The sequence below is a fragment of the Ostrea edulis genome, chromosome 5 (genome assembly GCF_947568905.1).
Source record: "Ostrea edulis chromosome 5, xbOstEdul1.1, whole genome shotgun sequence".
In the NCBI taxonomy this organism is placed as follows: domain Eukaryota; kingdom Metazoa; phylum Mollusca; class Bivalvia; order Ostreida; family Ostreidae; genus Ostrea; species Ostrea edulis.
The window spans coordinates 29,003,957-29,030,376 of NC_079168.1; the positions used below are offsets into that span (position 1 = coordinate 29,003,957).

The 26,420-nt window shown below is 37.5% G+C and overlaps 1 protein-coding gene across 1 annotated transcript in view; it reads right to left on the reverse strand.

Moving 5' to 3' along the window:
- The window catches only part of LOC125650246 (uncharacterized), a 63,750-nt gene that overhangs the window by 21,001 nt on the left and 16,329 nt on the right, over window positions 1-26,420 (reverse strand). The window contains exons 12-15 of the mRNA XM_048878368.2: window positions 18,793-18,904; window positions 18,510-18,621; window positions 16,661-16,815; window positions 8,215-8,658 (exon numbers count right to left, since the gene is read on the reverse strand). Of these exons, the coding sequence (XP_048734325.2) occupies window positions 8,215-8,658; window positions 16,661-16,815; window positions 18,510-18,621; window positions 18,793-18,904 (823 nt within the window). The remainder of the gene's footprint in view (window positions 1-8,214; window positions 8,659-16,660; window positions 16,816-18,509; window positions 18,622-18,792; window positions 18,905-26,420) is intronic.

The following is a 26,420-nucleotide window of genomic DNA, read 5'->3' on the forward strand; positions in this document are numbered from 1 at the left end:
TTACAGGTGAGTGTCAGATATACAATCCACCTGTTTACAGGTGAGACAGAGCCGATTTATTAGTGTCAGACATACAATCCACCTGTTTACAGGTGAGTGTCAGACATACAATCCACCTGTTTACAGGTGAGACAGAGCCGATTTATTAGTGTCAGACATACAATCCACCTGTTTTCAGGTGAGTGTCAGACATACAATCCACCTGTTTACAGGTGAGACAGAGCTGATTTATTAATGTCAGACATACAATCCACCTGTTTACAGGTGAGACAGAGCTGATTTATTAGTGTTAAACATACAATCCACCTGTTTACAGGTGAGACAGAGCCGATTTATTAGTGTTAAACATACAATCCACCTGTTTACAAGTGAGACAGAGCTGATTTATTAGTGTTAGACATACAATCCACCTGTTTACAGGTGAGACAGAGCTGATTTATTAGTGTCAGACATACAATCCACCTGTTTACAGGTGAGACAGAGCTGATTTATTAGTGTCAGACATACACTCCACCTGTTTACAGGTGAGACAGAGCTGATTTATTAGTGTCAGACATACACTCCACCTGTTTACAGGTGAGACAGAGCTGATTTATTCATCGGGTGATGAAGGTAGCAAACATTGCAGAAAAAATTCATAACCCGAGTTTAAAGCAAGTTATGTACATTTTTTCTGCAAAGCTTGCTACCTTCATCACACAATGAAACAGCAAAGAAAGACATTTTATTGTTTATATTTTTATGTATTTTTAAAAAAACCCAACTAGATTTAAGTACTAAAATATCATAAGGTTGACCCATTTGTTACGTTAAAGGGAAGAGCCAATGCATGCACCCTTTGACCTTGATGATAGATGCTCCATATTTGGTAATGACTACACAGACAGGGGGTACTAAAAAATGGATGGAACTTGTTTGCAACAATTATTGCATTCATTGTTGCAGATGAAAGCAATGTCAATTTCAATAGAAATATAAGAGAAAAGATTCAGTGAATGTAAATATTGGATATAACAACCTGTTTTTGCTGGCCCTGGAGATTCGCTATATAAACCATGTTTTAACAGTACCTTAAAATTTGTTAAGTGTGAAGAAGATTTATCTTTGTTCACTTTACATCACTTTCAAGAATATTTCACTTACATCATCACTGACTGTCTGTACCATCTCTAGCATGACACAGGACCTTGATATACACACTTTGACACGGGACCTTGACATTCACACTTTGACACAGGGACCTTGACATACACACTTTGACACAGGGACCTTGACATACACACTTTGACACGGGGACCTTGACATACACACTTTGACACGGGGACCTTGACATGTACACATTTTGACATGGGACCTCAACATTCACACTTCGACATGGGACCTCGACATACACACTTTGACATGGGGACCTTGACATGTACACATTTTGACATGGGACCTCAACATTCACACTTTGACATGGGACCTCAACATTCACACTTTGACATGGGACCTCAACATTCACACTTTGACACAGGGACCTCGACATAGACACTTTGACACGGGGACCTCGACATAGACACTTTGACACGGGGACCTTGACATTCACACTTTGACATGGGGACCTTGACATACACACTTCGACATGGGACCTCGACATTCACACTTTGACACGGGAACCTTGACATAGACACTTTGACACGGGGACCTTGACATACACACTTCGACATGGGACCTCGACATTCACACTTTGACACGGGAACCTTGACATACACACTTTGACATGGGGACCTTGACATACACACTTTGACATGGGACCTCGACATACACACTTTGACATGGGGACCTTGACATACACTTTCACTAATAACCACTCTCCAGGGTTCTGCAAAGTAGAATGCAAAGCTTGGAAGCAGAACCAGCAGAGAAATCTATCATACTGAATACTTGAGAACCAGTAAAGAAATCTATCATTCTGAATACTTGAGAAGTTTTTAAAGCTTGAGCATGTTGAAATAAGACTGATTTCCAAGGCTGCCAAATACCATACTGTCATTTCCCAACACCAATTTCTATTCCAAGAACTTTAGACCTTATTCAGTTATAATAAATCAGTTCAGCAGATGTCAATTATAATGATCAATACATTAATTTAATGGATCTCAGTGGCTTTAGGTACAATTATTCATTGTCTACACAGCAGAGCATAAAATTAGATAGACTTCAGAGTAAATCTGTGATCAATAATTGTAAACTGAATAACACGCATGCTCTACAGAAAAGTCTAGCACAACAACAACGACTTCAAGATCAGAGAGACTGCTGAAAATATGCCATCATGAATTCTACATTTTAAAATTGATAGCTCTACAATCATGACCAGGGCTTGGAGCTAACTTTTTATGTCACCAGTCCAGCCGGACTGATGAGGTATAATTTCAACCAGTCCGCAGAAAAAATTACCACTCCAACAGAATTTTCCAGAAATTAATTAAACATATTTTGTTAATGTTATTAAAAAGAAATTTAATTCAATATGCCTCAGATAATATTGTAACATTTAAATGTGGGATTTATATTTGCAAATCAGATTTGTCTGATATCTAAAGATCGAAGCATGCCAAATGTGTACATAAAATTTCATAAGTATATTTTCCAAAATGATGCTTTTGAAAATTAACCAGTCCCATCAGACTGACTAAAACAAATGTCAGTCGGTCCGCCAGACTTTTAACCAGTCACAGACTGACGGACATATGTTAATTGCAAGCCCTGATGACCAATATAACAGTTCAAGAGTGCAGTCCGGGCTGAGCATAAAAACTTAAACACAAGTTGGTATTTGATGTTCGATTTTCCGTAATGGCATTAAAGTTAAGAGCACACTGTGTAATGCAGCATGTTTAGCATGATGTAGCACTGAGAAAATATCAAAATTATAGTACTGTGGTCATGATGCAGCACTGAGAAAATATCAAAATTATAGTACTGTGGTCATGATGCAGCACTGAGAAAATATCAAAATTAGTCAAAAAAGAGGGAGTTCATTTTCTGATGATGAAAAACAGAGAGCATGATGCAGCACCGAGAAATTCAAAATTAGTCAAAAATTCTGCCATGCAAATTCTGTTCTGTTTCGACATCGATAAGCAATAGTATATAATACTGAAAATTTCTATTGTGTGATGTTTATAAAACCTGTATATATGTGAAAAATATGAAGTTGATCTTATAAAAATACATACATGTTCTTTCAACATGGACATGTTCAATGGCTTAATACACAATTTCCGAGTCATCAATAGTCATTTCCCTTTGTTTAATCAAGTCTTGCTTATAAATAGTGAGATGCAAAATATATTTTTGTACACATGTGGTGTTGATCACAGCTTATGTACACTGCTTTCATAGATCGTCTATTCCATGTTTACCAGCTATTGCGCAACCACTCAAAATGTAGAAGAACACATGAGAATAATACATACCAGGAAAATTATTGTAGATTTCATAGTTCTTGGGACTAGTGATACTTTTAATTAATTCTCAGGCGACCAACAAGGCCTGTGAGCCTACTGTTATTTTCAGCATAATTTCAATCTCCATCAAAATTCCACTCACCAAATATTTCGTTACATCTTATCCATGGCTAAATTAATGTGTTGGTAAGCCTCTGGGCTATTTTGTACACTGCTTATCGTTCACTTTCTTATATCCTACATTGTTCATCCAGCATTTCTTTATTGTTCATTGAGAGAAAGGGAGAGGAGAGAAAGGGGGAGAGAGAAATATGAAAAATTCTCTCCCTTTCTCCCCCCCCCCCCTCTTAAATTTATGATTAAAACTAACAATCCATGTCATGATATTGTTTAATTGCAAGTAATCATATTTATAGTATACACCGGTAATTCAAGAAATTATTAAATCATTTTCATACCTTCATTTATTTTCAAAAACAAAATTCATTTCTTATGTTTACATTCTTCTGTCATTTCTGTTGGAATTTTCAGCAGTTAAAAAAGATGTTCTATATTTATCATGATTTATGCATTATTCACAACTGCATTGCATTCATGAGGAAATTGCTATCAAAGGCAAAAACATTGGAAATGTAAATTATTATGTTGTGTAGCTTTGCAGGGTTGCCAGCCCAGCTTGCCTTCAAATGATGATCGAACAGCACACAACAGAACAAGATATGTTTGTAAAACACATATGCCCCCATGGTGCAAAATTGAAAAGGGTTATACACACACATCATTTAACTGATAATAGTATCATCAATTCAAAATATTGAGCAGACAATATCTTCCTATGTCAAGAGTGGATTGACCATGTGACCTAAAAATCAATAGGGGTCATCTTCTCCTGAAGCTGTACCAGTGTACCATGTTTGATATCTGTCAAGCAAAGGGTTCTCAAGATATTGAGCAGACAGTATATTCCTATGTCCAGTTTGACCCTTGACCTTTGACCAGGTGACCTCAAAATTAATAGGGGTCATCTTCTCCTGAAGATGTACCAGTGTACCAAGTTTAATGTCTGTCAAGCAAAGGGTTCTCAAGATATTGAGTGGACAGCATATTCCCATGTCCAGTTTGACCCTTGACCATGTGACCTTAAATTCAATAAGAGTCATCTTCTCCTGAAGTTGTAACAGTGTACCAAGTTTGATGCCTGTCAAGCAAAGGATGCTCAAGATATTGAGCAGACAGCATATTCCTATGTCCAGATTGACCTTTGACCATGTGAACTCAAAATCAATAGGAGTCATCTTCTCCTGAGGCCATCATTAAATTTTTTTGTTTGTTTGATGTACTCCGACCCACATTTTTCAAATCGGATATTTTTTTTTTTTTTTGAATATCATGAAAATCAGATTTACAAAGAGGTATAGCGCATTTGCTGACGATACGGCCAACTCAGAAATCTAAATGGAAAACACGGGTTTCCAATAATAGACTGGCGTGTTATATTTAAATATAAGGCCAACGTTTTTGATGTTTCGTTAACCAAGATAAACAAGAGGTACTGTGAGCAATGCTCACTAAGAATACCCCCCTCTTACCCCAATCTCCCAAAGGGTGTTGGTAATAGGTAAAACTTCAGTATTATGATCCAAAAGGTATCTAGGAACACAGCATCTCCATGCGATGAAAAAAGCCATTAAAGAATTTAAATGGAAACCATATTGCTACTTCGATGTCCAGTGTGCATGACCTTTGACCTTTTGACCCCAAAATCGATAGGGAACATCTTCATCCCATGGGTAGTCCATATGTATGATATGGTGACTGTAGGTGGAAAGGATAACGCTTTAGAGCCCGGAAACCATATTGCTACTTCAATGTCCAGTGTGCATGACCTTTGACCTTTTGACCCCAAAATCGATAGGGAACATCTTCATCCCATGGGTAGTCCATATGTATGATATGGTGACTGTAGGTGGAAAGGATAACGCTTTAGAGCCCGGAAACCATATTGCTACTTCGATGTCCAGTGCGCTTGACCTTTGACCTTTTGACCCCAAAATCGATAGGGAACATCTTCATCCCATGGGTAGTCCATATGTATGATATGGTGACTGTAGGTGGAAAGGATAACCCTTTAGAGCCCGGAAACCATATTACTACTTCGATGTCCAGTGCGCTTAACCTTTGACCTTTTGACCCCAAAATCGATAGGGAACATCTTCATCCCATGGGTAGTCCATATGTATGATATGGTGACTGTAGGTGGAAAGGATAACGCTTTAGAGCCCGGAAACCATATTACTACTTCGATGTCCAGTGCGCTTGACCTTTGACCTTTTGACCCCAAAATCGATAAGGAACATCTTCATCCCATGGGTAGTCCATATATATGATATGGTGACGGTAGGTGGAAAGGATAATGCTTTAGAGCCCGGAAACCATTGCGTCTACAGACGGACGGACAACCTGATTCCAGTATACCCCCACACAACTTGTTGCGGGGGGTATAACTATTTATAAAACAAAATGGTATAAAACTCTACTCTGCATTCTAATATATTCATACATAATCAATCTATATTACTACTAAAGTTCATCCCGAAATTCTGTATACTTTCCAAGATATGCTGAAATGAATTCGGAAAAATACCTAATATTTTTTGGTTGAAAATTTTGGCTGGGTCCTGGTACTATACCATTTAACAGAATGTTTGAGCATTGCAACAAGCTAATGTGCAGCATTAGATATCATTTCTAAGTTGAATTTCTTACCCCAATTCATAAACTGAAGTACGTAATAGCTCCAAGTAACTGAAACTTGTAAAACCGTCTGCTCCTTCTACTTATCACAGTCATTTTGACAGTGTCATTAATTACCCAAAAAGGATGAAAGGCCCCATAACGATTTAGAGACTCAAAATACTAATTCTTATCAATATCAATTCATTAGAGTACATAAATTAGGCCAATAACAAGTCTTTATAAAGATACAAATGTCTTATTATGTCTATTTTTATCCAAACCACATTAACACAGGGGTTTGATGATTTTTAATAATGATGTTAATTTGGGTAGTTAGCAGCACAGTCAAAGTGACTGATTAGTAAAATCACAGACAATTTTACAATTTTCAGTTACTTGGAGCTATTACGTACTTCAGTTTATGAATTGGGGTAAGAAATTCAACTTAGAAATTATATCTAATGCTGCACATTAGCTTGTAGCAATGCTAACATTCTGTTTAGTTGTATAGTGCCAGGGCCATGCTAAGTCAACAAAAAAAATTATAGGCATTTCCCCCAATTAATTTCTGCGTTTCTTTGGAAGTATATGGAATTTCGGAATGAACTTTAGAAGTAATGTAGATTGATTATGTATGGATATATATTAAAATACAGAATAGAATTTTATACCAAATTTCACCTACGGATGCTTTGTGCCAAGTTTGGTTCCCTATAAATTAGCATGTAAAACTTTGATCCCCTATTGTGGCCCCATCCTACCCCCAGGGGTCATGATTTTAACAAACTTGAGTTTCCATTATGCCAAGAAGCTTTTATGTAAATTTCCGCTTTTCTGGCCCAGAGGTTCTTGAGAAGATTTTCAATTGACCCCACCCTATTTTTGCATTTTTGAAAATCATCTCCCCTTTGAAGGGGGTATGGCCCTTCATTTGAACAAATTTGAATCACCTTTATCCAAGGATGCTTTGAGCCAATTTTGGTTGAAATTGGCCCATTGGTTCTGGAGAAGACGGAAATGTGAAAAGTTTACGACATGACACCAACGCTAACAAATGGACAAATTTTTATTAGAGCCTTTGGCACAGGTGAGCTAAAAACTGAAAGGTGAAAAAAAACCCACCACAAATTGACCTGTGGACAAATGATATGTATTGGCTGTACATGTAACTAAATGAGAATGTGAATTATTCAAACAATATCAAGTTACAAAAGTAACACATCTCTTTTGGGTTACAAAGACAGAGTTGGATATATGTATCAACATGATAGGTGAAGATAACGAACAGTGATCAATCTCATAACTCCTATAAGCAATACAAAATGGAGAATTGCACAAACACGGACCCCTGGATATACTAGAGGTGGGAACAGGTGCATAGGAGAAGTAAGCATCCCCTGTCGACCGGTCACACCCTTCATGAATGAGCGTTATATCCTGATCGAGGCAAACGGAGTTATCCGTAGTCAAAATCAGTGTGCCAAGAACGGCCTAACAATCGGTATGAAACAAGTCAGACAGCATTTGACCCAAATGATAGGTTGTATTGGCAAACTAGATCATTATAACAACCATAGAATTTGCGAAATGCTGACTTTAAATGAGACTGTTGAAACCCCTGCACCATCAACTTGTTTGTCAGTACCCTGCCTAGATTTAAAAACTGACCATATATGCAGAACACACGTGTTGAATCATATTTGAGCAATTTAGCTGTATGTGGGTACAAATGGATAGCCTGACACTATAAAATTTCGGTTTCGTTCTGCAGGATTACAAATAGTCAGCTTTACAATGGTATAAAATTTCAGTAATTTGTCAGCAATCCTATAAATAGCTTAACAATGGTATAGAATTTCAGTAATTTGTCACCAATCCTATAAATAGCTTTACAATATGGTATAGAATTTCAGTCATTTGTCAGTAATCCTATAAATAGCTTAACAATGGTATAAAATTTCAGTAATTTGTCTTAAACCTAAAAAATAGCAAATTTGAAACAGATAAAAATCTCATTACTCACCTATATTAGTTACAAAGGGAGAATTGAGGACCCCCGAAGAAAGGACCTCCTCCACCAGGCAGTCAGGTGATTTTGAAAGGACCTCCCCTACCAGGCAGTCAGGTGATTTTGGAACACGCGTGGGGGATTGCTTTGGAGTTTCCCCAAACATCTCGTCCACTAAAATGTCCGAGGGAGACTTCCCGTGTTTCACATCTCCCTGGTTTAAGTCTGATACATGGCTATATGAGGGGGTTCTATCACAGTATCGAGGGACCTCCTGACTTACATTACACGGATTATCACGCGCCCGGGGTGTCGAGGTAGCACTCAAATTTTTTGAAATTGAAACATTCAATCCTCCAGCTGATCGGTCTCTTTGCACCAAAGTTGACTGGTCTTTAGAAATTCCATCATTGTTGTCATCGAATGAGACATCCAGCTGAAGATTCAATGCCTTTAGACCTATGAATTCACAAAAATAATCGACTATTTCACACGATACAGCATTTCAACATGCAAAATGAATGCACTCTGTCCCAGTGACAGATGAATTCCAGGATTGGAATTTCTCCAGCATTGATTGATTAAGGGAAATTTCATGAATCAAATGACTTCTGCATTGCCAAAGGGAAAAAAAGCTCTATATTACAACATTAATATGAAACATGAACTGCAATCTGTCTGCAAGGCCTCAAAAACATAATTATCTGATTCTCAGAGGCCACCATATCATTATTCTCCCAAGTAAACAAGAGGCCCATGGGTGACAACACTCACCTGAGTCACCTTTCTCACATGCAGATTTCTCCACTTCTATTGTTCAGAGTTTTAAAATATTGCTTATCATTTTTAAATATGAAATAAAAGTAGTTCCACATTGAACATTTTCTCTTTTTCTTTGCATTTTAAAAATTACATTTCATGACAATAAAATACAAGAGGCCCACAGGCCTTATCGGTCACCTGAGTATTAGTTATACAAGTATCACTAGTCCCAAGGCCATAGCTATGATATCTAGAAAAAACAATATCCTGTTTTGAATACTAATACTCAACAAAAGTACATGTGTAAGTTTTAAGAACACATTTTTCCTTAAAATGCCCTTGAAAGTGCCTATAGTGATGAAAGGGTTTACATAATATGATCTACAGCTTACTCTGGATATATTGAAATTCAGGGGATCAATCTTTTTCTTTCAACATAGCCGAAGTTCAAAATAAGCGAAATCGGAAATGTGGACCATATTAGAAGCTTCATTTTGCATCTCAATCCTGATGACGAAATGAGAAATATGAATTTATTACATTTCACAATTTAAAACATATGAATTATCAGTCCACTTAAGATTTTAAAAAACATTTCAAGTTTCATTAGCTTTGGTTTCATATTCAGTTGATCAACAATTAATATTATACCTCAGTATGAGAATTCTATGCAACGCGTAATCTGATTGGTCTAGACAGTCACATGCCAGGGATAACAAAACTTCATATCTCCCTCTCAAACATCATATCTCCCTATCATATTTACCGCTTGGGCAGCCTCGTGCATTTTCCATAAATTTAACGTCAAAGACAACGAAATGTATTGTGACGTAACAATAAGTCCGAGTCATTCTACTTCCATAATTCGTAAGGCACAAAATATGCGGGTCTCTGATCCACAGTTAAATTGCCTGGTTTTGGTTGATACAAAAACAAACAAGTAAATCAGCATTCAAGGAGAATGGAAATACAAAAACTGGTTATCATATCACTGTATTTCGCTGTTTGTACCTTCTAATTCGTTGAGGTGCGGTGTTACCGTTAGGGCAATCTCAGCTACATACATGTACAATGTATAGATGAGCGGACTCCAATCTCAAATGCAATTTTGTGGTCTTGCTTTGTTTCGGTATAATAAACAATTTATTGCATGAATGTTCGGGAGATATGAAGATTTATTCACCCAAGAAAAATCATATTCCCCTCAGGCAATATGATTTTTCTTGGGTGAATAAATCTTCATATCTCCCTCACTATCATGCAATAAATGTAGAATATTTCAATTTCATGTGTCTACAAAAATTTCATCATCAACTTTAGGTAGTGTCTGTACATATTTTTTTCTTTCAATTTATAAATATAATTTCAAGGTTGATTGTCAGTCGCATTTTCATCTGGAATGTCTAAATTTTTGTTCTCATTGCCAATATATCCCATGCGGTATGTTTGCACTATATAATATCGGCTAGTGGCATGTTGTCTGTAAAGTCGTTGTCTGCATCAAACTTTATTTTTGAGATTTTATCGTGAAGCCAGTCCTGCAAAAACTATTTTCAACACCCTGTGGTAAGGGTAGGCTTTTTGAAAATACTGGAGTTAATCCTATTGCAGTCACTAATCTGCATTTTGTGTTCAATGAGTGGTTTATACCCCACTATATTTATTTCTATAAAAACACGCAATGAAAACAAATCCATGTGAAATTAATTGTCTGACACCTCGTTATCTACATACCTGTGTAATTATGAGGCTGCCAACCTTGATGACTACCATCAAAGATGACTTCAATATGGCCATTATAAAAACAATACTGTCATCCTAAACTCAATGGATTAATAACTGGTTTCAAATTAGGCGATTTCAGTTTAACTGTCATTTTAATGCAAAGAAAATAAGAGACTGAGACTGGGGATTTTGCAATATTTCAAAATAAGTGACTTCAATATAAGTGGTGTAAGTGGTATGTAACATTAACACAAAAATATCAGCTAACAGTTAAAGCCCTTCTAAATGATTGGAAACAATTGTATCAAATCAACCAGTATAGTTATAAGGAAAGAAATGAATTAGATAAATTTAAAATGGACTGAGAAAAATGGTCCCTATTAGTCAACTGACTCCCTTCCCCCCCCCTCTCTCTCTCTCTCTCCCTCTCTCTCTCTCATAAAAAGAAAATGAACATAATAATATATCTGTATATATGTATGCTTATATATATTCATATTGTTTTGTATCTACTTCTGTGCAAATTTATGTCGATTGAGTGAAATAAAAAAAATAAAATTAACACAATATGACTATAATTTGAACCCATCCTAGAGTCAATACCCTGGGGTTGTGAAATTCACAAGTTTGGTACATCCTTTTCTGCTTTTCCTAAATATGCATTTAATGGGGGTTTTTTTGGGTTTTTTTTTTACCATATCAGTAAACTTCAAGAAGTATTTCAAATGATAAAGGAAATATCATCCCTATCATAATTTTGGCTTAAAGGACACATCTTGTGTTTTCAAAGTATGCAGAATTATATGCATTTTGTCTTCCTTATGCTTATAGAAATTAATTGTAATAGTTCGTTCGCTGAAGTATTGCGATAATACGCAAGATCGTAAATACCGAGTTAGCGGAACTCTCTTGTAAAGAAGTCCGGAAAAGCGTGTCGATATTGGGCATTTTTTGTTTATTCAAAACATGACATCGGAAGACGATTTAACCTCCACGTGCTTTACACAATTAAAAGCATTTTTAGATGAAAGGTGTGTAAAAGCATCTGGATACAGGAAAAATGAACTTCTGAATTTAGCTCGCGAAGCTATATATTTTGACGCAAGCTCTTCTCAGCTTTGGGAATTTCCTGGCTGACAGCAGTGGGAAAAAATCCACCACATTTCCATTAAAATATATCAGTTGTGGATATTTCTGCGTATTATGTTTCTTTCTTGAATCATTAACTACAGTCTACTGCAATGCAATGACAGTACACCATTGTTAAAATCGGGTGAATCGATCACGACAAAAGTTGCAGAACTGGTATTATTTACCAACATGCCCAAATTCTCGCAAACTCTGGGTCTCGCGAGACTTTGAAAGGGGAAAGTAAAATTTAAAACCAAGACAGAAAAAGTAGTCGCGATCTTGCGTATTAGCCACAATACGGACTTAAATCTAAGCCCCGATTTCAAAAAGCCTAGTTAATTAGATAGGTTAGGTAGGTAGTCACGTGCTACAGTGACGTCATATGCGACCTTCGTCGATCAACTTGTAGTAAAAGTAGTGTTAGATATTTTTAAAAACTCGGGTTTTAGGGGCCTAATTTATTTACCATGGATAACATTTATTTCGATGTTGACAAATTTCCCGAGTCTTATATCTTTTAGCCACCAGTGCATACAAATAGCGACCCAAATGTAGCGAGGAAAGCGAGTATGAAGTCTGCATTCGCGAGTAAATAATGTTTACATGGGATCACTGTCTAAACACTATTTGGTAATGCCATTTCTGTAAACAACTGTAATTAGCGTTGTTGCTTTTCTAAAATAATCAGTGTAATTATCATTAAATTTATTTTTGGAGAAGATAGATAGGTCTAAATTATGATACGATTAAGTATCATTGACTAGGCCTACTGTCACGGGTGCATTTCGAAAAGAAAAAAAAATAATAACCAAAAAAAATGATCAAACTTATTATGAAAATCACAAAACTTTTAAATTATTTTATTCAAGCAATCTTATTAATCATTTTTTTTTTTTTACTACACATTGTTACTTAGGACATGGGAGCATGGCGTGCTGTTGTTGTTACGTACACATTCCTTAAAAAAAAATGAAAGCATTATAATTCAATTCAAAGTTGGGAAATATCATATTTTATTATTTATAATTGAAAGTTCAATTATCTTTAATCTTTAAATTTCTTTTTTAAAACTACCAGTTGGTAGACACTGCTAGCACAAGTTCTGCCTATATGTTGTTACAAGGTGAAGGTCAGTTGGTGCGAGTGTGTATTGAATTTGAGAGCAGAACGGAAAGCATATGCCTTAGGCCTATATGTAACTGTGTAGCTTCAATAGAACCATTTTCTCGCAGTTTATCTATGTCTTTGTCCAAGTGCTTGTTTGAAAAAGTACAGGGATAAATTCTACTGGTTTTTTTTATGGCAAAGTCGTTGTGTCGACAAAAAATATTCACGACTTGTCCCTCATACCTTCCTTCGAAAATTGAAAAAAAAACCCAGTCCAAATCCTCTCTACTGACAGCAAGTACACCCTTAAACGGCACAAAACACCCTAATCAAGTGTTATTTACAAGCCGTTAATGTGATAATTGTTTGTTTGTCAATTAAATCTAATCTGTTTATGAAATGGCTAACAACTGTTTTCAAATCTTCTCGCTCGAGGTCGCATATGATGTCACAGATAATGGCATGTAAAACATCGAAGAAAATACGCATATCGCAAGATTTGAATTTCATTGCTTTCAAACTCGAAAACTACGCAAACTGTTTCATTTAAAACACACGTAAAGTAGTTTTAGGCATGAAATGAATTAATTTTGCTGAAAAAATTAAAAAGTTTAGAAACATGCGATGTGTCCTTTAACCCTGGAACCAAACCCTTTATCACCTAGAATCATGAAATTTGCAATTTTGGTACAGGAATACCTACTCCTTCTGAATATCTATTTAGTTTCAATATATTACATGTATCAATGGTATTAAACAAGAGGCCCATGGGCAACATCGCTCACCTGAGTCACCTTGGCCCATATCAAAGATTTTCCTTATGTGTTAGCATAATAGATCCCTATCGTGGTCCCAACCTACCCCCAAGGGCCATGATTTTTACAAACTTGAATCTGCAATATGTCAGGAAGCTCTCATGTAAATGTAAACCTCTCTAGCCCAGTGACTCTTCTGAAGATTTTTAATGATTTTTCCTATATATTTGTACTATGTCAGGAAGCTTTCATGTAAATTTCAGCTCTTCTGGCCCAGTGGTTTTTGAGAAGATTTTTAAATGACTCCACCCTATTTTTGCATTTTTGTAATTATCTCCCCTTTGAAAGGAGCATGGTCCTTCTTTTGAACAAACTTGAAAGCCCTTCACCCAAGGATGTTTTTTGTCAAGTTTGGTTGAAATTGGTCTGTTGGTTCGGAAAAAAAAGTCGAAAATGTAAAATGTTTACAGACGGACGGACAGACAGATCAGACCAACAGGTGATCAGAAAAGCTCACTTAAGCTTTCAGCTTAGGTAGGTGAGCTAAACAAGAGGTACTGTGAGCAATGCTCACTAAGAATACCCTCGCTTACCCCAATCTCCCAAAGGGTGTTGGTAATAGGTAAAACTTCAGTATTATGATCCAAAAGGTATCTAGGAACACAGCATCTCCATGCGATGAAAAAAGCCATTAAAGAATTTAAATGGAAACCATATTGCTACTTCGATGTCCAGTGCACGTGACCTTTGACCTTTTGACCCCAAAATCAATAGGGAACATCTTCATCCCATGGGTAGTCCATATGTATGATATGGTGACTGTAGGTGGAAAGGATAACGTTTTAGAGCCCGGAAACCATATTGCTACTTCAATGTCCAGTGCATTTGACCTTTGACCTTTTGACCCCAAAATCTATAGGGAACATCTTCATCTCATGGGTAGTCCATATGTATGATATGGTGACTGTAGGTGGAAAGGATAACGCTTTAGAGCCCGGAAACCATATTGCTACTTCAATGTCCAGTGCACTTGACCTTTGACCCCAAAATCAAGAGGGAACATCTTCATCCCATGGGTAGTCCATATGTATGATATGGTGACTGTAGGTGGAAAGGATAACGCTTTAAAGCCCAGAAACCATATTGCTACTTCGATGTCCAGTGTGCTTGACCTTTGACCCCAAAATCAATAGGGAACATCTTCATCCCATGGGTAGTCCATATGTATGATATGGTGACTGTAGGTGGAAAGGATAACGTTTTAGAGCCTGGAAACCATATTGCTACTTTGATGTCCAGTGCACTTGACCTTTGACCTTTTGACCCCAAAATCGATAGGGAACATCTTCATCCCATGGGTAGTCCATATATATGATATGGTGACGGTAGGTGGAAAGGATAATGCTTTAGAGCCCGGAAACCATTGCGTCTACAGACGGATGGACAGACAGACGGACAACCCGATTCCAGTATACCCCCCCACAACTTGTTGCGGGGGGTATAAAAAGGTATTATCTGTAAAATTTTTTTTTACACATATACACTGTATATACCAAGTTTGGCCCATTCCAGGAGTCAGAATCTCTACCCGGGGATCATGAAATTTACATTTTTTGTAGAAGTTTACCTGATCTACATCACTATGCATTTAGTTTCTCTTACACATATGCGATTGTAGAAAAGAAAATCTTTCAAAATTGGTCAATTTTGTACCCACCTCCAGGTCCCAGGGGTGCAGGAGTCTTCAAATTTACATTTTATGTCCCCCTTGTCCAATGATGCTTCATACCAAATTTGAAAAGAATTGGAATGGTACTTATCAAGAAAAAGTTTAAAAAGTTTTATTTTCCCCACATTTAATAACTGACCATTTTGGCACCACTCTAATACCAAAACCCCTATCCCTGGGGACAAAATTTACAATTTTGATAAAGGAATACTGGCTCTTTCTAAATATCCATGATTTAGTTTTAATGTAGTATCAATAGCACTAAAGAAGATGTTATTTAAATGTTTTACACATAAACACTCTGTACCATGTTTGGCCCCACTCTGGGGTCAGAACCTCTACCCCATGTAACATGAAATTTACAATTTGGGCAGTTTTTGCCCCACCCCTCAGACCCCAGGGGTGCAGGAGTCCTGAAATTTACAATTTATGTCCCCCTTGTCCCAGTGATGCTCCATACCAAACTTTTGGAATAGTAGTTATCAAGAAGATAAAAATGTTCAATTGTTAAAGGAACTGATTCACGATTTTCCCAAAAATTTAATTTTTACTTTTAATGATCCAAATCTACTATCTAACATGTTTAAAAGGTTTCACATAAATATTAAGGTGATACATTATCACAGAAGCTCATTTTAAAAGAATTCATTATTTGTTTGTAAACAAAGATTGCGGTATGTTATTGTTTACGAAATTTTCAAAAGAAATGGATATCGATCTCAGTTGATTATATCTTTCAGATTTCAAGCATTCTTTGTGTAAAATGTGTCATCTAAAAGTTAAATTTTGTGACTATGCAGAATTAAGATGCTATATATTACAAATTCCATATTTCACCAGTTTGTTTGTATACATAAAAAGACTTGAGTCTTTGTTTACATAACACAAATTTAAGTCTAGAATATAGCGTTTATTCTTGCATTCAGAAGGTCAACATTTTGGTTGTCAATATCAAATGAGTTATACTTTTAATGTTTAACATCAAAAATAAAAAAATATTTTGTTCAAAAATCGTGAACCAGTCCCTTTAACTCACAATGATTGACGTAACAACCAATTGCAATACGTCACCTGAGTTTACTTAGGTGACCTAAAAATGCACCGCCACAGCATATGATACATCCATCAGATGTTTATTCATTATAAACAGATAAAAGTACATGACACAAAATCATGTCAACCTTTACTGGTGCAAAAATTGCAAGGCCAGAAGGTTTGTTTGAATTTTTGAAGGTCTTTAGATAACTATTACCTGTGTGTCCAGTGACTGGCTGCTCCCTCATGGACTTGGTGGGTGTGGACTGCAACTGACCCCTTACGTCCACCACCCGGGGCTTGGTCCTAACCACATGTCCTTTAGAATTGCTTTTCTGGTTCATGGCCAGCTTTCTGGGTAGGTTCGTAGAGCTAATAGAAAGAACCGTGCTACAGTGACCATATTCTGTCCCCCTCATATCGTATTTTGAAATAGATGTATATAATACTGCTATATAAAACACAAATACCAACTTGTTTCAAATCAGTAAAAAGAATTTCATTATATTATCACGGTGTAGTTATGATGCCACAATGTTAGTCATATCTATTTGAATTTTAATTAAATGATGATATTTTACTTTGGTTCTTTGGTTGGGAAACAAACAATAGTGTTAAAGGATGGAGTCTTCCAACATTCACTGGGCACATTGAGATGTGACATTGTGTTTGTAAAAACTATATTCTCTTGACAAGCAATACCCGGTGTCATGGTTCTTGTGTTAAGGTTAGTTTAAGGTCACAAATTTCTCAAGGTCACTAATTTTTCCTAACAGGATCTCAAAATTCCATTAGATGTATTTATCACTGTTTAATTACAAATTTTGTTTTCATTTACAGCATAAACACTATGTATGAACATATTTTTATCGATTTGCAAAGCAAAACTATTAAACACTGGCAAAAGATATACAGTGGAAAGAATTTCTGAAGATTTCAATCGATGGTCAATAAAAGACGGAACACTAAATGACACAATTATTCTAATTATCAATTAAAAGCTTTCATTTACTTCATTACTGATTGTAATGTCGTTAACAACAAAGTGAACATTTTTAAAAACTGAACAAACACAAGGCCTGGATTAACAAGAGGTACTGTGAACAATGCTCAATAAGAATACCCCCTGCTTACCCCAATCTCCCAAAGGATTTTGTTAATAGGTATAAATTACCTCTTTCCTCAGTGTAAAAATATGGTATGCCTTTGTATAAGAAAATGGAAGATATAGTCCAAACACAAATCCATGGTATAAACCTATAATTTTGACCTTGAGATCAAAGGTCAAGGTCATAAAGAGGTCATGAATGTACATGACACATAGTCTCATGGTGATACACCCATGTCTTATGGTATGACTGTCAAAACCCTATAATCAATTTTGACCTTGAGGTCAAAGTTCAAAGTCATATAGAGGTCATGAAGGTACCCGACACATCATCTCGTGGTGATACACTCATGTGTCAAATATGGTATTCCTATGTCAAAGAACAAAGATGTTATGGCCCTGACACGAATCCATTGTAAAAAACCTTTAATTTTGACCTTGAGGTCAAGGGTCAAGGTCATAAAGAGGTCATGAAGGTACTCGACACATCGTCTCATGGTGATCCACCTGTGCGCCAAATATGGTATGCCTATGTCAAAGAACAAAGAAGTTATGACCCGGACACGAATCTGCAGACAGACAGACAGACAGAGTGATTCCTATATACCCCCCTGAACTTCGTTCGCGTGGGGTATAATAAGCATAAAAAGTCTAATAATCTCTAAAAGGGGTGGCATTTCAAAGAGCAATATATTTTACAAAATCACAAAAACTTGTCAAAGAATTTAATTCAAATTTTCCTATCTATATATTTTTTTAATCAATGTACCATTATGTGTCTTGAGAGCAGCTCAAAATCTATGTTGCAAATAAAATGACAACTGAATTCAAGATCACCTAGTACCTGAAGCTGGAACAACTACATTGAAATCTGCACAATCAAAGATATCTCTTTTCTTACTCAACAGATTTACTTGAATCATTATAAAAGATTTATTTTTCTTTGATAAATACTTACACAGCAGGATTTTCTAACTGAGAAATGCGAGGGCTGTTGTTGAAGAGTTTGACACGGTTAACTCTCATTGAAATATCCTCCGATATCCTGGCCACAGCTTCTGGTGTTGCATCTAAAATCCAATTAATGAATCTCAATTAATGGCAGCCAAATAACCCAAGAGCAAGACAGCACATCATTGCAGAAAAAGAAACTACTTTAGTGAATTCAACACTGTGACACAGTGAGGCTTACTTTGAAATGAAAAGTTTTTGTAACGATTTTTCTATTCATGGTTACTTACATTCCTGTGGGGTAAGAGTGACGAAGGGGTCTGTAGTTCGTCTCTCGTGAGTGCTCGGTGCTGGTGAGAAAGAGACATCAGGTGTGGGCTCCATCAACCCGAGTCCAACTGCCTACAAGAGAACTCTTCAGTGTCAGAAAATCACAACCAGTGTTCCATATATACATGTACCGAAATAAAAATATCACATTCAGTATTCCAAATATATGTACTGAAATAAGAATTACATATTCAGTATTCCAAATATATAAAGGGTGTTAAGAAAGTTCGTTCCATGATTCACATCATGCCTAAACTTATTTATAAACAACTCTGTATACAATTTTTATGTTTTTAATAACCAGACAGTCCACCTTTCTTTTTCAATACAGTTTTAATTCTGTTTGGCATTGAATGAATTAAAGAAATCAAATGTTTCTGAGGTATCTCCCTCCATGTACGTTGAAGTCGGCGGCGTAATTGGCTCATTGTTGTTGGGCGCGGATCCTTGTAGGCCTCACTGTTCAGAATACTTCAAAGATTTTCTATACAATTTAGGTCTGGGGAATTGCCTGGCCATTCTTCTTTTGAAATAAAGTTTGGTAACTTATTTTCACACCAATTTTGTGTTAGGAGGGCAGTGTGAGGTGTCGCTCCGTCTTGAACAAACGTAGCATGTCCTGGATATTGAACCAACATTCGTTCGTCAATCCTACCACTATTTTTCTGTCGATTCAGAGCAGGTTTTAATTCTTTTTGAAGAATTTTATTCACATAATAATCACCATTGATAGTTTTGCCGGCTGGAACAATGTGAAGTTTGGACAAACCCTGAACTCCCATCGCACCCCATATCATCACTTTAGCGCTTGACTTGACACAGCTTACATCTGGAACTTCATCTGACTGGGACCCCCATACAACATTGTCCTGTCAGTTCGGAACATGAAATAAATATTTTGTAGATTGATCACTAAAGATGTAGTTTTCCCAGTCTTCAGCCGTCAAATGCTTGTGATCATGAGCAAATTTCAATCTCTTTTGCCTCTGTTTTTTTTTGTCAGTAGTTGATTTCTCGATCTTTTAAATGTTCCAACAATGTCAATTTGAATACCATATTCTTTTAAAATACAATAATTTACTTTGTTTTAATGTGGACTGGAATGAACTCGCTGACTGGTTCCAAACGTTGATTGGTTCCACACACTGACTGGTTCCACTCACCGACTTGTTCCACACGCTGACTGGTTCCACACGCTGACTGGTTCCACACACTGACTGGTTCCACTCACTGACTTGTTCCACACGCTGACTGGTTCCACACACTGACTGGTTCCACACACTGACTTGTTCCACACGCTGACTGGTTCCACACACTGACTGGTTCCACTCACTGACTTGTTCCACACGCTGACTGGTTCCACACACTGACTGGTTCCACACACTGACTGGTTCCACTCGCTGATTGGTTCCACACACTGACTTGCATGGGCCAATTAAATTCTGAATATCGGTTTAAGTTTCAGATAATCATGCTTGTCAAGGTTTTGTAAGCAATGCAGAGTATGAGGATGGCTCACGACGAAGATCTGATGTTTATAAATAGCTGGACATGAAACACAATGTGCTCCTAAGTGTAGGTCCCAAAGTTCACAAGAAATTGATATATATATATATATATATAGAGAGAGAGAGAGAGAGAGAGAGAGAGAGAGAGAGATTGAATTAATTCTTTCCCCTAGCAATTTGCTTCTGTGATTAAACATTGAAAAGTATTAGAAAGTGTTGCTTCCTTTAATTGCAATGAACACATTCATAAACAGAACATAGAACACGACACTTTATTTGAGCGGTGATCCCACCTCTGATACATATACCCTGGGGTTCGTGTTTGCCCAACTATCTATTTTGTATTGCTTGTAGGAGTTATGAGATTGATCACTGTTCGTTATCTTCGCCTTTCATTACACATGCAATCACTTTACTATTTCCACTTCTACTATACCTCCTCCTAACTCCATTGCAAGAGGATAATCAATCAAGGGGAGTAATTCAACCTGTGGTAACTGCTTTGATATGGCAAAAACCATTATCATTTACGCAAATGCTGGAAGTTTACTCTGTTCCTTTTTCAATATCTTTAGGCACATATATTGTCTCAAAAATCACTTGCAATAAAGCTTTGGCATTCAGTGCAACTGCATGTGCAGGAAACAACTGGAAATTGAATTTTTTTCTTCATTTATATACACTGTAACTTAATTTTACTTGCAACATACAATATGATTGGTTCATTTGACTTTATAAACTTTCTTTTGTCGTATATATACAAAGTTGCCGTTTCGTCCCGCTATATGACGTCCTAGGAATGACGTCACAATACGTTTGACTGTTCAGTTTCCATTTTGTTGCTATGGCAATAGTGATTCACATCATATAGAATTAATATTTTCTTCAGAATTATTCATCAAATAATATCAAACGCAGTTTACTAAACTGAATTAAAGGGAATGAAAGTGTAGTGATTTGGGAGGTGGATTTTAGGATTCCAGACTTGGAGTCCTCTGCGACTGCAAGTGCAATTCTCTCTTGCCTTCCCACGGACTCTCAAGGCAAGTGGGCGTGCTTTGAAGAGCACAGCACTGTAGAAGAGATATTCGTTGAGCCTTTGTAAGTTGTCTTGTTAATTTGTTAATATACAGTGATCCCCCGTTATAACGCTAACATTTGTACCTTGGCAATTTTGGCATTATAACGGGGGTGGCATTATATTGGGGGAGGGGGGTATGTGTACAGCTGTTATAAAAAATTTTAAAAAATTTATCTACTACATCGTGCTTTGAATGCCTGGATAATCCCGGCGTCTAGTGGTTGTAAATGACTTGTAATGGTAGGGGTATTTAATGATTTCCAGTTTTTGTTTATGTAAAACACGCTTAGACTTCGGTGTATCTGCCATACTCAGATTTAAAAAACAATACTGCATATTTGAACTCAGTTGATCATAATTTACGTAACTTATTATCTGCTCCAAACTTTGATACCTTGAGGACTAATGGTGGATAATTGCTTAAGCCTGCTCACTGAAATTGTCCTGCCGTTGATTGGTGATAATTAGCGGGGGTGATTATAATAGTAATTGACCAAATTGTACCAGTAAATAGGTTGGCAGATGGCGGTATGCGGGGGATGGCGTAATAACAGGGTTTTACATAGCGACGAAAACGGGACTTTGAACTTTTTTGGCAATATGCGGGGGTGGAATTATAACAGGGGGCAATATAGTGGGGAATCACTGTACGTGTTTATAAGTATTTTTCTGGTATTGTTTCGTTGATAGAAAACACTATAACACTTTATTGGCATCGGCGGTAGGATTGTTTTGCCAACCTGCATCGCGAATCATTGCAAGGGCAGCATGATCGCAGGTGGGAGTCATTTTGAAATAATATAGAATTTTCGGCAGTTGTTTAGGGCTGAGGCAGTGCATAGGGGACACCGCGTGGTCCAGTTACAATTAAAATTTTAAGTATATTTAGTACGGTTATTCTTTCTGTTAATTCATTGTTTTAATGTTGTGTTGCGGTGGGCGTGGCTACGGTGGGCCAGTAGGTGCATTGATTCTGTTTTGGTTGAGGGTTTAGGTGTTTGGTGGTCTATTGAGGGCAAAATGGTTGAAAAACAGTAGTGATTTGGACATGGTAGGGGGAGCCTGTGGTTAAGGAGTAGAATGAACGTCCCGGGTGGCTTGGCAGGGCTCAGGGGCAAAATGCAGGCATCATGGGGGGCTCGCCACCTGACTGGGTAGATGGTCTGTTTGGGTTTCGCACTTGGGGATACTACCTTGGCGGGGGCAGTAATCATGTCATTGACCCAGGGGGGTACTGAACTTGCTGTTGAAGATCTCAGAAAGAGAATAACAGCAGCACAGCGGGAGATGAACGGAGTCTATGTACTGCACAGGGCAGTGAGGGAGTCATGGCCAGGCTAGAAGCATTTGGGACCAGGGTCGAGTCTCGGCTGGACCTGCTTGTGGGGTTATCGGGTTCCTTATTGGGGGATAGATAATCCCAGGGGCTTGGCCCTAAGGAGGACAACAATAACCCAGGGTCCCCCAGTGGGAATGCAGATACACAGCCCATTCATGCAAGTGGAGGTGTAGGGATGGGCACACTCAGTGTGGCGAGTATCACAAGCGATGGTCGGTCAAGCCAGAGGTGGGATAGCTCTATCTAAGGAGGGGTCTGTCTGGGCAGTGAAATATAGACAGGGAGGTGTTGTATGGTCCCTTACCAGTCAGACAAGTGATGAGACATCACAGTAGGTCAAGGTCGCAGTCTCCACTGATTAGACATTTCAATGCAGAAGGCTGCAAGGATGGTTCCAAGTGTAATTAGTGTTTGTATGTTGGTATGTCTCCAGGGACCGGGGCTCGAAATAGGTCAGGACAAGAGCTCTGTAAACCCTTAGATAGCTCCAAAGCAGCAGAGTCAGCAGTTGTCAGTGTATATCCTAAGGTTAGGGTGCCAGTGAAGCAGAGTGGTTGTGTGTCGGGGGTAGGCAGTGGAGGCGTGGCATGATTTAAGGGTCGGGAACACGGGGTCGGCACAGACCAGGGTGTTGCCAGGCACAGGTGATAAGTGTGGTTGGTCGGAGGGCACTGAGGCAGGTGTAAGTCACCAGGGTGGTTGGCTGGAGAACACTGGGGATAGTGCCGGTTGCCGTAGTGTTACAACTTCTCGGGATATCTCGGGGTTTTGGTGTTGATGTCACTGTTCAGGCGTTCTGTGTGTCGATGGTGATCCTTCCACAATATGTCCGAAAGTTGGGATGGTGACAATAGCTTTGTCACTGATAGGTGGAGTTGAGTCGGGGTGTCAGGTTGAGGCCGTTCTAGAGCTCTGTCTGGTGTGATGGGCATCTCAGCTCAGTCCAGTTTGAATGGTCGGACCAGTAGTGCTGGACAGTGGAGTATGGGGGTCTGATGTCCAGTGGATATCCAGTTCTCAGATGCGGAGGACGAGGATGCATTCGTTATTCGAGTGTAGTGTTGGTGAGTATAGGATGTTGCAGGCAGAAATCCATGCACTGGGGTTGGTGTTGAGGTTTATGTGGACCTACCACATGAGATTGAAAGCCTGCCGGTTTCAGTGGTAGTGCTAGAGACTGTTGCCAAGGGGCAAAGTCTGATCATTACAGATGCCCCAGCCATGTTTGAAGCAGTGGCGTATCAGTTCCCTGGGGAGTCTGTCCCAAAGGCACCTGACAAAGGTACCATTGTGTGCTGGGTTTAATGGAGATGACCCTGCAGATGTGGGTTGTGGGTCTCCGTCCGGTTTGGGATAGTAGTGTTCCCTCTCAGACTGAGAGGCTTCTCCCTGATAAACCTCTAGGTAATGAAAGGACTGGGTTAACTGCAAGTGGTTTTACAAGGTCCCATTGGTCGTTGAGTGATGGCTATGTGACCCAGGTTCAAGTGAACCATGGACAATCCAGTTATTGCAAGGGGATATGCGATTAAAAATATTATCATTTTGATAGACTTCATATGTCTTTCACCACTGCTTGGCTAAAATTTGAATGTATCATACATAACTTTATTAACCATGTTAACAAATCTTAAACTCAATGAAAGGTATGTAGTGTCTGCTTTCATATCTGCAGAGTCTCATCTTCTCCCAACTGTATTCAGTTGCAGACCTACTAGGTCAATGCCTGATTCTAAATTATTTTCCAATTCTTTCAAACAATGTGTGTGTACCATTGACCTTATTAAGAACTTTATCTGTGCGTCAATAGTTTTATTTCACAAAACATACACTGCCAGTCAAAGTATACTCAGTTGCGTATGAACTAGGATGGTAGTGAAGCATGGAATCTACAGGACGGACCTGAAGCCAAGGAGTAGCTCACTACAAGAGTCAACTCAAAAATGAGATACATGTTGTATATAGCATTCTATGTTAAAGTAACCTGGCAGTAAAACTTTGATCAGGTTATTTGCCCCACATATTTTAAATCAGTCATCCAACATGAAAATAAAGTGCACTAAAATTTTCACGAAGCTTCCTTGTATCCATTTTAATACATGTACATACATTACTTTTAACATGACTTCAAAGCAATCAAGGCCAATTTTTATTATATTAGTTGTTTTATGAATTTTTTTTGTAGTTTGGGGAGGGTGGGTAAAAATTCAATTCACCCCCTTTTTCTATTACTGTTGTTACCACCAATCAAATCTTTGTTAATATCCTATTAAACTAGATTTGTCGGCACGACACAGATCCCTCTGCCTGCAGTAAAATCAAATGTAGGAAATCCATCGAAGTATAGTACTGAATGTGGTATTCAGATTGTATGTTACATGCATTTAGTACAACGAAGAAATCAACAACAATCCTTTAAATGTTTTAACAGCCATAAAATGAATACAAACTTTATAAAAGTTTCTTCTGAATCAATAACATCATATGAAAAAAAAGTCCAGAAATCTGGTAGTAACAGTAATTCTTCCATGCTAAAGGGGTACAATTCCATCAAAAATCAACGAACCAGAACAAAACTCAAACTCGATCTGCAACTCATCAATATACACCTGCCTACAAAAAGTCAGTTCAATGTCTCAGAGCGTTCAGAAAAAAGTCCGGAAAACTGTGGAAAGACGGACAAGAGTAAAACTTAATGCCCCGACCACTTTGTGGCAGAGGCTTAAAAATCCAGAAATGCTTTTGGTTTGAATTTTTCTACATTTATGCATGAATGCAAGTTTAATTGCATAAATATATAAAGTGTTCAGTTAATAATTCTTATTTAGATAAACATGATGGCAAGCAATTCACTCTACGATAAGTTTTTATGTTGCCCAGTATATTTTTAATATACTGACTTCTCCACATCGTTGTGATCATATGGTTTAAAAGGAAATTAACAGCCCTTTTCCCTATTTGTCAGAATATCTATAAAATGAAAATGTGTGTGCTTTTACAAATTTCATTTATGGCATTTTGTAAGTTGAGATACGGACCATCAAAGTGAATGTGGGCATGTGGTCCACCATATTTTTCTTTCAATTTTGGTGTGCTATCCCACAACACATCATCGAAAATAGGTCAATCATGTGATTTTTAATTCTAAAAACACTACATAGGCTTTTTTCCTCCTATAGCCTATAATATATTGTATATACTGTGATATATCGTATAGCTTGCAGTATATCGTATACTGTTTATGAGTGGGGAATAACTCTTGGTGAAAATATTCAAGGTGTAGATACATCTGCGAATTTAAGAAACTGTGAACAAGTTTTATTCAAAAAGAGGTTTTTAAAATTATCATTAAGTTCACTTAGGCTACCTAGAAATATTGGGATTTTAAGTATACAAGATATCTCACCTACTAATACAGATTTTTATAATACATACTGCGTTTCAATTAATTTTGATTGTAATGCAATTTTTTTTTATTTCTATCTACATAAATGAGTAATGATTTAACTGTACTGATCTTTTAATCACTCCTTCATTGTAAAGTTTGAGCCATCTATCAGTGTTTGATCAAATGGCAATGTCTGGTAAGATATCTTTCATTATAGAGATTTAAAATTTTCATATACACTGGTGAAGGACTTCCCATTGAGCATTCACAAG